Source organism: Apiospora kogelbergensis (genome assembly GCF_038363985.1).
Source record: "Apiospora kogelbergensis strain CBS 113332 chromosome Unknown utg000006l_segment0_segment0, whole genome shotgun sequence".
Classification (NCBI taxonomy): domain Eukaryota; kingdom Fungi; phylum Ascomycota; class Sordariomycetes; order Amphisphaeriales; family Apiosporaceae; genus Apiospora; species Apiospora kogelbergensis.
The window spans coordinates 2947450-2962582 of record NW_027117423.1 but is presented as its reverse complement, the minus strand read 5'-3'; the positions used below and the strand labels follow the sequence as shown (position 1 = coordinate 2962582).

Here is a 15133-nt window from a genome sequence, read left to right as displayed (position 1 = left end):
TCATACTGCTTGATAGAGTAATCGTCATAGGCGCTACCCGTAGCACGTCCCGCTAAGTAAGCCGAGAAGCCCAGGGGTCCGGGTCCAGATAGGTATACAGTGCGAGCTGGCCATACACCTTAGATGACCTGAAGCTCAGCTATCTCGCTGCTCGCTAGCAATCAACCTTCTTTGTGCGAGAGCTGAGAGATGGAGTCCGGCCATGAGCTACACCATGTTCGCTTGCGGGCGACTAGTGTACTCATGCTAGACAAACAACACGCCGACGACGAGTCATGGTCCAGTCCTCCCAATAGGAGAGGTATGGATGGGCAAGACCACCGAGAACCCATGTCTTCCAGTTGGTTGTTTCTTGCTCGGGCCATGGTGTTTTGCCGGCAAGCCGGCACCCAAGCGCTGTCTCTTGCTCCACTACTTCTACGGCCTTGCTGTTTCCTTCTATGCATGCAACGACCATTAGAGCGGCAGCTGGCCTGCTGGCCTAGAAGAATCAACCCTGTAAGTGCTTTATTGGAATCTACAAAGCATGCTCATATCTACACAAACCACACAGCTTGTAACGACTCCTGTGGCTGGCGGGCAGCTCACACTCCTCCGCCGACTCCGCCGAGCAAATGCAGGGGAGTTTACATACCTCTCGCGCTTCTTGCACGACGCATTTTTGGATAATAGGCATATCATTGGCCATAGTGAAGTGCTAGAATGTGGTACTCAGCCTCGCAGCCAGGTGCGTTCCCCCTTTCATTACCACATGTCTCATCGCGGCCGGCTGTGTGATCCTTCGGCGTCGACGATGCCGCTAGTTTTGGATGATGGCCTGATGGGCATCGTTGGTGGAGGGTTCCCTTGAACTGAAGGTCCGCAGATCGCAACCCAAACTGGGGACTATTAACAACTGACCGCATACTGTTAGCAGACAGCAGACAACACATACCTGACACATGTAGGAGAGCCGCAACAGCTGGCTGCTGGCTAATGCAGCATCAATCTGTGGGTTCAATAACAGCGCCCAAAACCTGTTTTCGTCACTTCATGTCGGTAAGCAATGTTGCGGACTCGGCCGACCTACTTTACATACCACTTTGTGTAGTGTCTGATGGACCCCCGCACATGAACCCTTAGCCATCCGTGCGTATCACAGAGGTGGTCTTTTTGCTTTCTATTTCATACCAAGTATCCATGCGTGGCAGGTGGTTTATTCTTCGGTCCTCCAGCCAACCCGCAGGTGACAGGAGCAGTCACTTTCTATCCCTGTGGGACCTGCTCGCGTCTCGCGTGTCATGCCCAGCTAGTTGCTCACTACCCGTTAGCAAATGCAGCCTCGTCTAATGCGTTTACTGGACTGGGCAGGGGGTAGCCTGGTTGCATGTATATAATCCGGCATTCACCTATCGGACCGCTGATCATTTACAGGCTACAAATCACGTGGCTCATGTGGAATACAAAGCAATACAGTCAGATACAAGGTGGTACAGGTCGGCTTGATTTGATTCTAGTGAATGTCCTGTGTAAGCAGTACGGATATGGTAGGTTAACAATAATTGCCTGAAGTGTGCATGGTGTCGGAGTCTTGGCCAATCGCCTAATTCTATTTTTACACGGCCGTTCCAACCATGACGAACAGACATTCCCACCTTAAAGAGTTAAAACAACATTCGATAAACGACTTGCCCATAATTACTATTAATGTACACCGACAGCTGTGCGGGCCCAATCAATACAAGTCTTTGCGAACAAACTCCCATGTCCGGCTGCTTGCTGCCATGTGGAATCCTTCGGATCTCAACATCAACCACATTTAACCAATGAGTTGGCCGCCTTGTCTCATGCTTTAGAGTAAGACCTTGGAAGCGACGCTCAGCAGCCATGCAGCATCCTGCCAAGTAGTGGCCCCTTCATCCGCCTTTGGCGGGGGTATTCGAGCTTCTGGAGCGGCAGAGAGATCCTCTAGATGCCCGGCGCTAGGGCTGCGGCCCAACTGGCTTTCGTATTCCTCGGCATCGGACACGTCGTCTTCGGCATCGTCCGATTCTTCGTCGTTTTCCTCTACGGAAAAGAGGGAAAACCCAATCAGATTGCCCATCCAGGAGCCCATGCCAGCACTCCCGCGCTTCACTAGCCTCCGTACAGTCGCCTCATCTGCCCGCGTGGTGTCCACTTCGATGGATTCGAGCTTCTCGTCCAGACTTACAAAGTCCGGACCTTGTACGTATTCCGCCGTGGCGAATTCGTGGTGGACGAAGTAGCCCTCATCTTGCTGTTGCCGGTCATGGGGAGTCCACAGCATGGATTTACTGCCCACCCTACTATGTGAACGGCTGCCCAAGCGGCTATTTGGTGACGTCAACGACAGCACGGCGTCCTCGGGCGCTGTGAAGCTTCCTCGACGGCTTCCCCGTCTACTGGCGAGTTCCTTCTCTCGAGCTAATTCGCGCTTATAGGCTTCCTCTTCGGTATCACGCAGCCCCGTGAGACTTGTAGAGCTGATGCGTGCAGTGAGCCAGGCTTGGCCCTTGGACTCGCGGGTCTCGGTGCTGATAAGTGCTCCGGCGCGAAGCAGCCAGTCACTGTCCTTACGATCTTGGGTGCTGAGCCCATGTTCGTCCTTATAACGACGCCTCGCCGTGGGCGAGAGGGCGCCAGGCTGCCTTCCTGCCGCTAGATGCGTCGTCGACTTACTCTTAGGCAAGGCATCGGTCTGAGAAGCATGAATCGAGGATCGGCGGCTCCGGGAGCCCGTCCGTGCTGGCGAGCGTGCAAGCAGACGTGGGGTGGTCGGGGCGGATTTGCCTTGTAGGTAAGATGGGGTGTAGTGGATCGGGGAGGCCACGAACTCGGGCAGGTCGTCGGGTAAAGCGTCGTGGTCCATTAGAGGCATCTTGGAAGTGAGAGGGGCTAGTGTCAAATGGTTCAAGTTTGTAGAAGATCGGTTCTTCCGGCGCGCCTGGTTGGCGTGCTGTTTATAGGCAACATCCATGGTGAACAAGAGGGCCTTGGGGGTGCAAATAGGTAGTAGTAGTAGTATAACAGCTACGTGTATTTCGCGTACTTGTCGTACTGCACTGCACAAGTCGAGCTGGGACAAAAAGGCGAATACGAAGTGTTACAAGAATGGAGTTGCAGAATGAGGACGAATCCACATTGAAACAGCCAAATAGTGATTTGATAGTGAAGATGGGGACAGATCAAGGTTCGAGAACAAGTCGGTTACTTTGTAGCCCAGTTCGAAAGTCTGGAGAGACTGGAGAGACTGGAGAGACTGGAGAGTCTGGGGAAAAGACAGTCGATTTTGATGGGGCACCTTCTAGGCTTAGCCGGCCTGGCGCCCTGGGCGATCACAGGCAGGGGTTCTAATCTGCAAAAGCTTCCCCTTCGACACAGTCTTAGTTCCAGAACCGGGGTGAAGCTTGGGCCGCCCCCTCCCTGCCCGCATCTTGCCCGCCTACCGCCTCGCACACCGAACCACTCGAGCCACTGTGGTGCTACAATGCTACGGCGCTGCGGTGCTGTACACATCGAACCAGGGGTCACACCATATCGACTTTTTCTCTCTAGCATTCCCAGCTGTGTGCCGCGGGTCTTGTAGCGTCCGATCACTCCCGATTCCGTTACATCGGCTTGCTCGTGCACTGTGTTGGCCGACCGTGACCACAGCCGTTCCGCACAGTACGAGTCAGGAGGCTGCACACACGGTCCCGCAGGAAAAAAAAAAAGATCGGATCATATCAGATATCAGCGCCGGGGACTGGACTCAAAGAAGAGGTTGATCCTGACTTGAAGCGTGTCAAGCAATAGAGGTCACACGATGCGTAATCTCCGCAACATCTCATACAATTCCTGGTCGCCTCCGGCCGACTACGAGGGCGAGCCCATCACCTCGTCCTGTTGGGACCCCGCAAAAGATGAAATTCTATGCACATTCGGCCCCTCAGAGAAGGATGGCAAGCTTCGGCTGCTCAGACTTGCCGAGCATGTGAATGCTGCAGGCGATCCTGCTTTGTGAGTTAAGCTACGCCTCCGTTTTTGGCCTTGGTCGCCTACCTCTCCCCTTCCACTTGGACCTTTGCCAAGATCGCCCAGTAGGAAGCGATCCGTGAGCTGATTTCTGGCCACTTCCGCTCAGCAACTTCTTCGAGATTGCATCATGGGAGGCGCTAAGCCCGAACCCTGACCTGCCCGTCGATAAGGTTGTCAGCTTGCATCACTTCAGTGACAACCTCACCACCATCTTGGTGCTCGAGGGTGGCGACATCGTCCTTGTTAGGGAATCTGACAGCCCCCAGGATGGCGTGCACATTGAGATTATGGGCTCCATCGACGAGGGCATCACCGCCGCAAAGTGGTCGCCCGACGAAGAGCTCCTGGCCATCGCCACCAAGGCTCGCACCGTCGTGTTCATGAGCCGTAACTTTGAGGGCATCACCGATGCTACCATGACTTTAGATGACCTTAAGCTGTCGAAGCAGGTATCCGTCGGCTGGGGCAAGAAGGAAACACAGTTTCAGGGAAAGGAGCGAAAGCGCTCCGAGATCCCACCATCCCTGAAAAGGTCGATGAAGGTGCCTTGAGCTTCCGGGATGATGCAAGGACTACCATCAGCTGGAGAGGCGACGGTGCCTATGTTGCCGTCAACTCGATCGAGCCGGATACGCGAAGAGTAATTCGGGTCTATTCCCGTGAGGGTGTGCTTGACAGCGTGAGTGAGGCTGTTGACGGCATGGAGGGTGCCCTGAGCTGGCGCCCGGCCGGTAACCTACTTGCCAGCGTTCAACGGAAAGAGGGAGGCATCGATGTGATATTTTTTGAAAGAAATGGTCTCAGGCATGGCGAATTCTCCCTCCGAGCCCCTGAAGGTCGAGATATCTCTGGGGACCAGGTTGGTCTCGAGTGGAATAGTGACTCAACTGTACTCGCTGTCACACTGAACGACAGGATACAGCTCTGGACCACGGGAAACTACCACTGGTATCTGAAGCAGGAAATCATGTCAAACAAGCTTCCTACGTGTTTGACCTGGCACCCCGAGAAATCCCTACGACTGGCTATGGCAATCCCATCACAGCCATCTGTGCGGCTGTTACAGGCCGAATTCATCTTCAATATCGCTCGAGGTTCACTTGTACCACCAAACGATCATGGCGCCGTCGCTGCCATCGATGGCCAAACTCTCAAACTTACACCTTTGAGGACTGCAAATATGCCCCCTCCGATGGCTATGTACGAGTTGCAGCTGAAATCTAGCATCGCTGATGTTGCCTTTTCTCCCGACAACACATATTTGGCCGTCCTCTGCCAAGATGGCATTGATCTGTACAAGTGGCAGGTTAAGGGGCAGCGTTCGCTCGTACCGTCTCTTCTGAGCACGCTGCCGCTGTCTGATACAACACCGTTGACTGACATTCTGATCCCACGGCAAGTGTCAGTCTGCGATAATGGCAACATTCAGCTCTTGCTTCAAAGTAAATACCCAGAGAGGCATTCTGTGCAACTCGATGCGGCTTCGAATAAACTACTTCGGTCCGATATTGCGAGAGCTGGTCAGGTATATGGCTTTGCTAGCCAATCCCAATCGCTCGATGCCCAGTGTATCGCACAAGCAGCTTCAGGAAGAGTCTCGGTCGTGTCGGCCGATCACGGGTCCACTGAAGAACAACCACTACGGCTACCTGTACAGCAGCCTTGGTGTGTTGTGACTGGTTCTGCTCAGGATGGAACCCTGTGCATATACGGCCTCACAAGGAATGGCCATCTCTATGCAAATGGCTATACTGGGAAATCACGCCTTCTAGTCAAGAATTGCACGTCGTTCTTGGTTACACCGGACCACTTGATCTTTACCACCACGAATCATCTGCTCAAGTTTGTTCATCTTACTGAGATTGATGATCTTGAGGTGCCCGCCGACGACCCCGAGAAAGATGAAAGATGCCGCAGCATTGAGCGAGGCGCCAGGCTAGTGACAGCGATGCCGACCAACATGAGTTTAGTCCTCCAGATGCCAAGAGGGAACACGGAGACGATATTCCCGAGGGCTATGGTGGTCGCAGGCATACGACAGCTGATCGAAGACATGAACTACGCAAGGGCTTTCTCTTACTGCAGGACTCAGCGAGTGGACATGAACGTCTTGTACGACCATCGACCACAGCAGTTCTTGGACAATGTAACTGTCTTCCTGGATCAGTTGAAGGACGTCACATATATCGATCTCTTTCTCTCATCACTACGGGATGAAGATGTTACACAAACCATGTATGTCAACACTAAACCTGCCAAAGGCGTGATGATGCCCGTGCCAGTCGAACAAGGAGCAGCTCCTGAAACGGCCCCAATTATTGGGAAGACAAACACCGTCTGTGATGCTGTTCTGACGAGTCTACGGTCTCGAAAAAATATTGGCAACGATACACTTCAGAACATCATCACTGCTAACGTCTGCAAGTCTCCACCTGCATTTGAGGACGGACTGCAAGTTGTTGCCAAATTGATGCAGGAAGACGAACAATTGGCTGAAAGGGCAGTCGAGCACATATGTTTCCTTGCCGATGTCAACACGCTGTTCGATGAGGCGCTTGGGCTATACAATCTTGATCTCGCACTGCTTGTGGCACAACAATCTCAGCGGGATCCTCGAGAGTATCTGCCATTCATACAGGGTCTTCATAAATTACCAGATCTACGCCAAAAATTTGCCGTTGACGATCATTTGGGTCGTTATGCCAAAGCTCTTACACACTTGCAGACCTTGGCAGCCCACGAAGAAGCCCAAGAGTACACGGTCAAGCACAGCCTGTACGCAGATGCGCTCCGGTTATACCGTTATGACGAGAACAACCTCAAGATACTCACGCGCCTGTATGCGGAGTATCTGGAGTCTAAATCGAAGAACCGTGAGGCTGGTCTCACCTACGAGTCCCTCCATGAATATGCGTTAGCAACGCGATGCTACCGAGCTGCAGGCGTCTCGTGTTGGAGGGAAGCTCTGTTCACTGCTTCGGTGCAGGAACCGCCACTGGCCAAGGATACGTTCAATGACTTAGCAACAAGCCTTGCGGATGCGCTTGAGGAAGCCAAGGACTATATAGGCGCCGCCACAATCTACCTCGACCATCTCTCGTCTCTTGACACTGCCGTTCAGTACTTGTGCAAGGGCTATCAATTTGCAGACGCCTTGCGCTTGGTGGCTCTGCATGCCCGACCGGAACTTCTAGAGACAACGATAGATACTGGACTTGCTGACGCATTGGCGTCATCAACGGAGCTCCTGGCCGATTGCAAGGCACAGCTTCGCGCCCAGATACCTCGCATCGCCGAGCTCCGCCGGCGCGCCGCCGAAGACCCGCTCGCCTTCTACGAGGGCGAGGTCAACATCAACTTACCCGACGACGTCAGCGTAGCGGCTTCGTCGCGTGTTTCGGCAGGCGGCGCTTCGCTCTTCACCCGCTACACCGGCAAAGCTGGCAGCGTGGGAACGGCAGGCACGGGCGTCAGTCGCGCCACGTCCAAGAACCGCAAGCGCGAAGAGAAGAAGCGCGCGCGCGGCCGCAAGGGCACCGTCTACGAGGAGGAGTACCTCGTCAACTCGGTCCGCCGCCTCGTCGAGCGCGTACAAAGCACCAAAAGCGAGGTCGAGCGGCTCGTCTTCGGGCTCGTCCGTCGCGGCATGTTCGAGCGCGCCCGCACCGTCGAGGCCCTCATGGGCGAGGTGCTCGAGGGCTGCCGCCTGGGCATCGAGGAGGTCTGGGGCAAGCGTGAGGACCAGAACAAGACCGCACTGGATAGTGCCGGCGGCGATGATGGACAAGCTGCTTATGCGCCCAGGGGCGGTGATGCTGTTCTGGCTGAATCGTTGGAACAGGGTTGGCGGAAGCAGGAGCCACCTAATGTTTCGGGCATGGAGAAGTTGAGTCTGCTGGGTAGCTAGACTTGCATTACAGTAGCTGCTACCTGAAAACTTGAGACAAGACGAATACAGTTAAATGGCGTACCTTGACTCACGGCCCGACTCAAGCCCGGCTTTATGTGAATCATTGTAATGGTTGGTTATGCTCGAGTTGTCTTTACATGCATGTGCTGAGTAGGGAGAGGGACCTGGATATTTTATTATTTCGGCCACCTTATTTACTTGAAGATGAATGTAGTGCCGCGGATTGCTCAAATTCTTTACCCAATAGCAAGCTCATAACGGTGCTTGTGATCACTACTGGGTGTAATAGGGGCAAAGCTCGGGGGTTATATCACGGACACGTATAGATGCATTTCCCAAACATTCACTGCCCTGTCCCCCTTTTTCTCGAAGTAGATTACGGGGCTGGCTTAGCATGTATATCGTTCATGTGATGAAGTTGGCCCATCGTATCAGAGCCGATGGTCATAAGAAGCTTGGGATGGAGAGTGGTAATGATTACCAGAAGTGTTTTGGTATTCCGATGCATGAATTCTTTTACAATATAAATAGGTAGACATGCTGCTATCACCCAACCCAGATGCAGATGCCAGCCATTGTCTATATACAGGTATCATACACACGCCCTGCAAGATGCAAGATATGCACGCATCTAGACCGAAGGTGGGGAGGAGCTGTTGACTCCGTACTTGACTCCGGTACATGAGAGATGGTCTGTTGTGTAGCGGCATCCGAGACTCCAGCGGCATCCAAGGTCCGTTGTCGGTTCTTGGCGATGACCTTGCCGATCTCCTCGAGCATCTCGAGCGTGAGGCGCGGCTTGCCCTTCTTCTTCTTGCTCGCGCGCTCGGCACGGTGCAGCTCCTGCAGGGGCTGCGCATGCTGTCCATGAGGTGGACACGGTCCTTGACGGCCTGGTTCTGGGCCTCGAGGCGCTCGATGTACTCGGGCTCGTGCCGCGTGCGGAACTTGCTGTACTTTCCGCGCAGCTCGTCGATGACGGTCTCGGGCATGGGTGGGCGCAGCAGCGTCGGCACGAAGGTGCGCTCCTCGGCATCGATGCGCAGCGTGTCGATCTTGTGGTCCACCACAGCCTTGTCCTCCTCCTTGGGCCACGGGATCGTGATGTTCATGCCCGGCACCACGCGCGTCCACTCGGCCTTGCCCGTGATCCGGTCGTGCACGAAGCCGCGGGACACCAGCTGGTTGATGATGACGTCGCGGGTAATGCCCGTCTTTGGGTCGAAGATGGGGTGCACGAGACGGACGCCGGAGATGGGGACAGGAAGTTCGATGTTCAGGACGGAGGGGCTCGTCTCGTCCGCCGTGAAAGCCGAGGGCAATTTAATGTTTGACTAGTTGTATCTCTTTAGTTCCAGCCAAACGGTGTGGTCAGGTACATGATAATAATAATTCATACCTTATTGAGGCCTTCGACTACAACACTAGCATCATCATGATTGATATCCTGGACGCGGCCAATTCTTCCCTTTTCAGGGCCGTGTAGTAGCACCACACGGTCTCCGGCGGCGAGGTTTAGGTTCTTGTAGCCGCCGAGCCATGCGCAACGGGCCTCCTTCTGCTCTTTTCGCAGGGCGGTAGGGTTCTTGTATCGGATCTCGGAAATGGCGCCATACTGGGCGGCGGCCTCGCCGGTGTGGGAGTTGGGGGCCAGAGGGCCGAGTCTCCAGTCGTCCCGGATGGCCTGCTTCGCGCGGCCAATGTCGTGGGCGACAATGTGTGCCTGGCTCTTCAGCCCATATTCCTCCTCCTTGCGATCCTTGTTGAAATGCAGGCGATCTCGGGTGGCCTTGCGCTTGGCCGCCACCCGCTCGGCGGTAGCAACACGTTTGAGGATTTTCTGCATGGCTGCTTTTGTGCAAAAGATCCCCCGCAGCCAATTGACTTATACTACAGCAGTAAAGGCAGTGTAATTGGGGGGTCAATGGTGCATGCTGCTCTGGCGGTTTCCCTTGGTCGTGTGAGCCCGCTCCAACTGCTTGGACAACCAAAATTTCCCGGAGCTCGTGGTCTTCAACGCCGGGCCGCCTCGAGTGGCGCTAGTACTGAGGAGGTACCGAGATACTTGGGTTTTCGAGATGGCCGGGGCATGTTTAATCCGACCAGATGGCTACTTTCCCAAAGAGGTTAGATCAAAGCGTCTCCTCGGCTAATTTAGCCATTTCAACAGCACGTCCGTACCTTTCGATGTTCTGGTCGACCGGGAGGATTGCTACAGAGCCCCGATATTGCATTTTCCTTAGGAACAATTCTAACGAAATCAACGAGATCGATATCATAATCTCCAGATTCGAAATGGCCGAGTGGCTATATCGTATCCTGGTGGTATAATGCCGGCATGGCTAGCTACGTAGGGCGTACGGCAGTGTCTATGCCGTCATGCTACTTACTATCTTGAGAACGAGTCAAGAGCCAGCTATGGCATGGCTACGTCTGGAGAGCGCGTGCTTGTTTGCTATATCCAGCTCGTGTTTCAGAGAAGTGAGTTGCGTCAGTAGCCTCTGGAAGAAACAAGACACATCCTGGGGCTCTGGATTGGAGCTAGCAGCTAGCCAGCTTGCCAGGAAGGATACGTTGAAATCGATGTTGGTCGTGGCCGGTTCTCCGTGGCATCTGTTGGATGTGTATGTGATGCCTGAATACATAATGTTTTATGTACGCGTATGCGCTGGTAAAACAGCAAGGGTTGCAGAAACATGACTACGGGCGGGTTGGATTAGGGAAAGAGAGACAAGGACAAGAGTTGACGATACGGTATCTGACATCAACGTAAGGATGGCTGCAATGCACGGCTCCGCCTCCACAGTTCTGCATGTGGGACCGTCTGAAGTACATGAGATGCTTGCTTGTTTATTATTATCATCACTCGATGATAGATACTTGGACAGTGACTGGAGCGCTCCCTCTGCAACCACCCCGTCAGTCAGTTCCGTAAGAACTCTAGATGGAGCTCGTCCAGACCAATGTAGGGTAATCAGTCGTGAGACAAAACAACCTCTTGCGGTTGCTTGTTTGTTCGCCAAACCCCGGAAAGAGTTGAGACCTGATATCCAATGCCGGGCTAATGCAGACTGGAACTTGGCACCTATTAGAGCCTATTGGAGCTGCTAGCAGATCTCATATAATCTCATCCATATACATATGCCTATGTTAGGCTATGTAGTAATGCAGTCGACAACCAGCGGCAGCACAAGAGCACTCCCTTTCATAGCATGTGAATGTGAATGTGAATGTGAATGTGAATGTGAATGTGAATGGGAACGGGAACGGGAACGGGAACGAGCGGTGGCTTATGTCATGTAGCCAGGGAGCCAAGAGCGAGATTGGAGCAATTCAATTGCCACAGTAACTACAGTAACCCTCCCTGCCTCCCTGTAGAACGGCAGAGGTTCGGGCGGTGTATCTGCTGAGCTTGAGCTGGGCTGGGCTGCCTCCGAAAAGAGATAGCCGATACGAACATCATTCACTGATTCATCTGTTGATCCTTCATGCCACCATGCCACCATGCCACGGACGCTTCTCAATCCAAGAAATGGAGGAGAGAAAAGAACAAAGCCACAAAGGACGATACGTAAGTCGCTTGTGAGATATGTCCAGGGAGGACCTCTTTTGGGCCGTTGCCCTGCCTGCCAGCCTCCACCCAGTGTGGGTTTTCGTGTACATGTGCCGCAGGGCGCTGACTCCGAAAAGTCAAGTGGTTCAACAGCGAACCAAACCGAGCCTCCATGCCGCAAATATCAAGTCGATTACTGTAGGCATTCGGTATTCGCTATGTGATGGCTTCCAGTAGCACTGTTTGTTTGCATGTATGCATGTCCTGTCTCGGGAAGCCGGTGGCTAGCTACGAAAGAGACGGAGGAAGAAAAAGAGAGAGAGAGAGAGAGAGAGAGGCCAAGGTGCTGGGCGCAGTCTTCGTAGACCGAAGACCCGAACCCGCCCAGAATACCATAATTAACGGAACCTCTTTCTGGCTCTGCCAACACAGTACGAACGGTACTTGTTAGATTCCACGATCAATGGGGCCCTTCGTCTCCCAGGACTACCAGGCCCAGCCAGAAGAATAATGGGGGGAGGTGACAGGCGACAAGTGACAGTGACAGCAACGGAAAGGAAGGCTACAGGCCATGTACCTATGGGAAGTGAAGGACTCTTGCAGGGCCTCTCACCTCTCTCTTTTCTTGCCCTGTGCCTTGGCCCTGCCTTGGCTACTATTGACTACAGGCCTAGCACCTAGCACCTCCATAGTACTTACTACATGCTGGCTAGGACCTGACGCTACTGGCTTGACGGCTGCTACCCTGTCCGTCCTGGCTGTCTGTCTTGTCTCTCTCCCTCTCTCGCTCTCGTTTTTAGCAGGACACGCAGGACACGCAGGACACGCGGAACAAACAGAACAGGCAGAACAGCAGCTAGCTAGCTTAAGTCACTCCCAGCGAACCCAGCCCGGGGACAAAACAGTGATCACACCTACCGCCTACCGCTACCACTCGTCCACTGCGCGCTGCTCTCGCTCTGCTCTCTCTCTCTCTCTTGCCTTCCTATCTGTGCTTTCCACCGCCCTCCTCTTTAAACTCCATCCTCCACCTCCCTCGCAATCAACCCATTCCCAACTACGTACTACATACCCAATCCAACTCAACTCTTCTTCTTCCATCAAAAAGGAGAAGAATTCATCTCTGCCATACCCGACGACCCAGATCAATCTGCATCTAGGCCATTTGTGACTCTTGTTTCTTTCCCACTACTTCTTGCATATTTCTAAATACCCCCATTCCCCACGAAGATCCAAAGGGCTGTTTTCTCCCCTTTCGCTTCGTCCACTAATCGCGACTTTGTTGTCTTCTCTCTGAATACCCTCATCACCACTACCCACCCACCCACACAGACACCATGGCTGAGATTCGCCGAAAGCTGGTCATCGTTGGCGATGGTGCTTGCGGTAAAACCTGTTTGTTGATGTGAGTTCCGCCCGTCGACCGTCCTCGCGCGTCGTTGCATCATCATTCGCTGACAAGTATTGCCATCCAGTGTCTTCTCCAAGGGCACTTTCCCCGAGGTAAGAAAGAAAAGCGACGCTCCATTGTTCCATCCGCCTCCCATCCAATCCATCTCTTCGCTGGATGGCTTCATTTCCGACCTCGACATTCCCCTCGCAGCTCAGCCAATCTAGCAACGTCCTCCGTCGGTTTCAGCCTGATGCGGCTCCCCCGTCACAACCATCAAAGACGCACTGCTGCCTGAAAGCTCATCGTTGCCATCACACATCAATTTCGACTACGCATATGAAGAGGGAAATGAATCCACGCTGACAGATTTAACTCTTTCAGGTCTACGTCCCCACTGTTTTCGAGAACTACGTCGCCGACGTTGAGGTCGATGGTAAGCACGTCGAGTTGGCCCTTTGGGATACGGCTGGTCAGGAAGACTACGATCGTCTCCGTCCCCTGTCGTACCCCGATTCTCACGTTATCCTGATCTGCTTTGCTGTCGACTCGCCCGATTCTCTTGACAACGTCCAGGAGAAGGTATGTGTTTATCGCCAATCCCAGTATCCAAGATAAGCTGACTGACACGTGCTCTCCCCTATCAACAGTGGATCTCGGAAGTTCTTCACTTCTGCCAGGGTCTGCCCATTATCCTCGTCGGCTGCAAGAAGGATCTGCGCCACGACCCTAAGATTCAGGAGGAGCTCCGCAAGACGAGCCAGAAGCCCGTCTCTGCCGAAGAGGTAAGCAACTCTCCGAATCGCCACTGATGATTCCAAGCCTCGTTGCCTAACAACGCCGTCTGTAGGGTGAGGAGATCCGCAAGAAGATTGGTGCCTACAAGTACCTCGAGTGTTCGGCCAAGACGAACGAGGGCGTGCGTGAGGTCTTCGAGCACGCTACGCGCGCTGCTCTGCTCTCCCGCAAAGGCCCCGGTGCCCGCCACAAGAGCAAATGCATGATCCTCTAAACGACCAACATTCCGAAACGGTTCGGGCCCCCTGCGCAAGCTTCTTACTATTACCAACGGTCTTGCACATTCTAGGCTGTGCCCTTGTAACGCACCGCAGTTCTGCTTGGTCCAGCTAGCGGCGGACCACGTCTGGTCTACATGCTACTGTTCTTGGTATAATGTCGGTGTGCTACAGCGGAGTGGCAACACAAATCTGGGAAGAGGGTGCCAAATGGGCTTTTGATACATCCGCATATCTGTTGTGCATCATGGTTTTCCGGCTGGAGTTTGATTCGTCTCGCCATCTGTCACTCGTCGTTACTGGTTCTCTCGGCCCGGCGTGCTACTTTGGATGGCTTCGGCACTGTGTTTTTTCTCCTACTTCCCTTTCTGTTTAATCTTCAGGGAGGGGAAAGCTAGCGGCGGACAAGGGACTAGTAACGGCATTTGCTACCGTTACGCTTATGGCTGGCGAACTGGGTGAATGGAAGACGGAGTAGAGCAAGGCACTGGAGAAGTTATCTGTGCATGGTCTTGTCTTCGTCTCGGTGGTAGTTGTGGTGTGTGTAAACACGTTTACATTGTGTCTCTATGTCTATGTGTCCAGAATGGCAAGCCAAGGCAACCCTTGAGAATACGGCTATATCATAAATCTTTCTTCTTTTCAACCGGCCTCTTTTCCCCTGTCTCGACAACCAGCCCTGATGTGTTGACCGAATCCGGAAGGGGACATAGTTTGTTTTGATAAGGCTCTATTGTTAGCTTGTAGTCTTTCCTCTAACACGGTATCGCTCTATAATCGTGTCCTATACTCCAGATCACTCATGTCTAGTCTACTTGGTGTTACTTGTGGAATTGCCAAACTGTGCGAGTACAACGTTGGTACACAACCATCCAGTACACAGGTCGTGTTGAGAACGGGGAAAAAGTAGCCGTGGATACTCCTCCCGGCCATGCCGATACACGACTCTCATCAAGGCGCTGGGAGTTCATATGTGTTTATATATGGATTAGGGCAATATGTATCTTGTGAGCTCGAATGCAGAAATCCATCATCACCCCCGAAAAGGGGTTATTGCTGGAGTTACATCCCTACGAAACCCAGGGGCACAACAAGCAGGCAATACACTAGGGCGGCTAGAAACACATTGAGAACAAATGACTGAATAGTTTCCTTCGTTTAGTTGCACGACCTCGCCTCAAATTGTATTCAATAATCAAAACCAGGCAAGTCCATTGCCATCATCATTATACGGTACGGTTAAGAAA

General features: G+C 53.3%; 4 protein-coding genes across 4 annotated transcripts; 2 read left to right on the top strand and 2 right to left on the bottom strand.

The window, feature by feature from the left end:
* Positions 1–1831: 1831 nt before the first annotated feature.
* On the bottom strand, positions 1832–2977 carry PG998_009784 (uncharacterized protein; the record flags this gene model as incomplete). The annotated part of the gene is made up of 1 exon (XM_066876600.1): positions 1832–2977. One exon carries the CDS (start codon positions 2975–2977, stop codon positions 1832–1834), a length of 1146 nt encoding a protein of 381 aa, XP_066728756.1.
* Positions 2978–3805: 828 nt separating this feature from the next.
* Positions 3806–7924, top strand: PG998_009783 (IKI3 family protein; the record flags this gene model as incomplete). The annotated part of the gene is made up of 3 exons (XM_066876599.1): positions 3806–3999; positions 4124–4549; positions 4570–7924. The coding sequence occupies 3 exons, from the start codon at positions 3806–3808 to the stop codon at positions 7922–7924; spliced, it is 3975 nt and encodes a 1324-aa protein (XP_066728755.1).
* A 582-nt stretch (positions 7925–8506) lies between these two features.
* Positions 8507–9773, bottom strand: PG998_009782 (mitochondrial 54S ribosomal protein uL24m; the record flags this gene model as incomplete). The annotated part of the gene is given in 3 exon segments (XM_066876598.1): positions 8507–8788; positions 8806–9261; positions 9327–9773. 3 exon segments carry the CDS (start codon positions 9771–9773, stop codon positions 8507–8509), a joined length of 1185 nt encoding a protein of 394 aa, XP_066728754.1.
* Positions 9774–12817: 3044 nt separating this feature from the next.
* PG998_009781 (gtp-binding protein rhoa protein) lies at positions 12818–13882 on the top strand (the record flags this gene model as incomplete). The annotated part of the gene is made up of 5 exons (XM_066876597.1): positions 12818–12885; positions 12956–12983; positions 13255–13452; positions 13521–13655; positions 13721–13882. 5 exons carry the CDS (start codon positions 12818–12820, stop codon positions 13880–13882), a joined length of 591 nt encoding a protein of 196 aa, XP_066728753.1.
* Positions 13883–15133: the final 1251 nt, after the last annotated feature.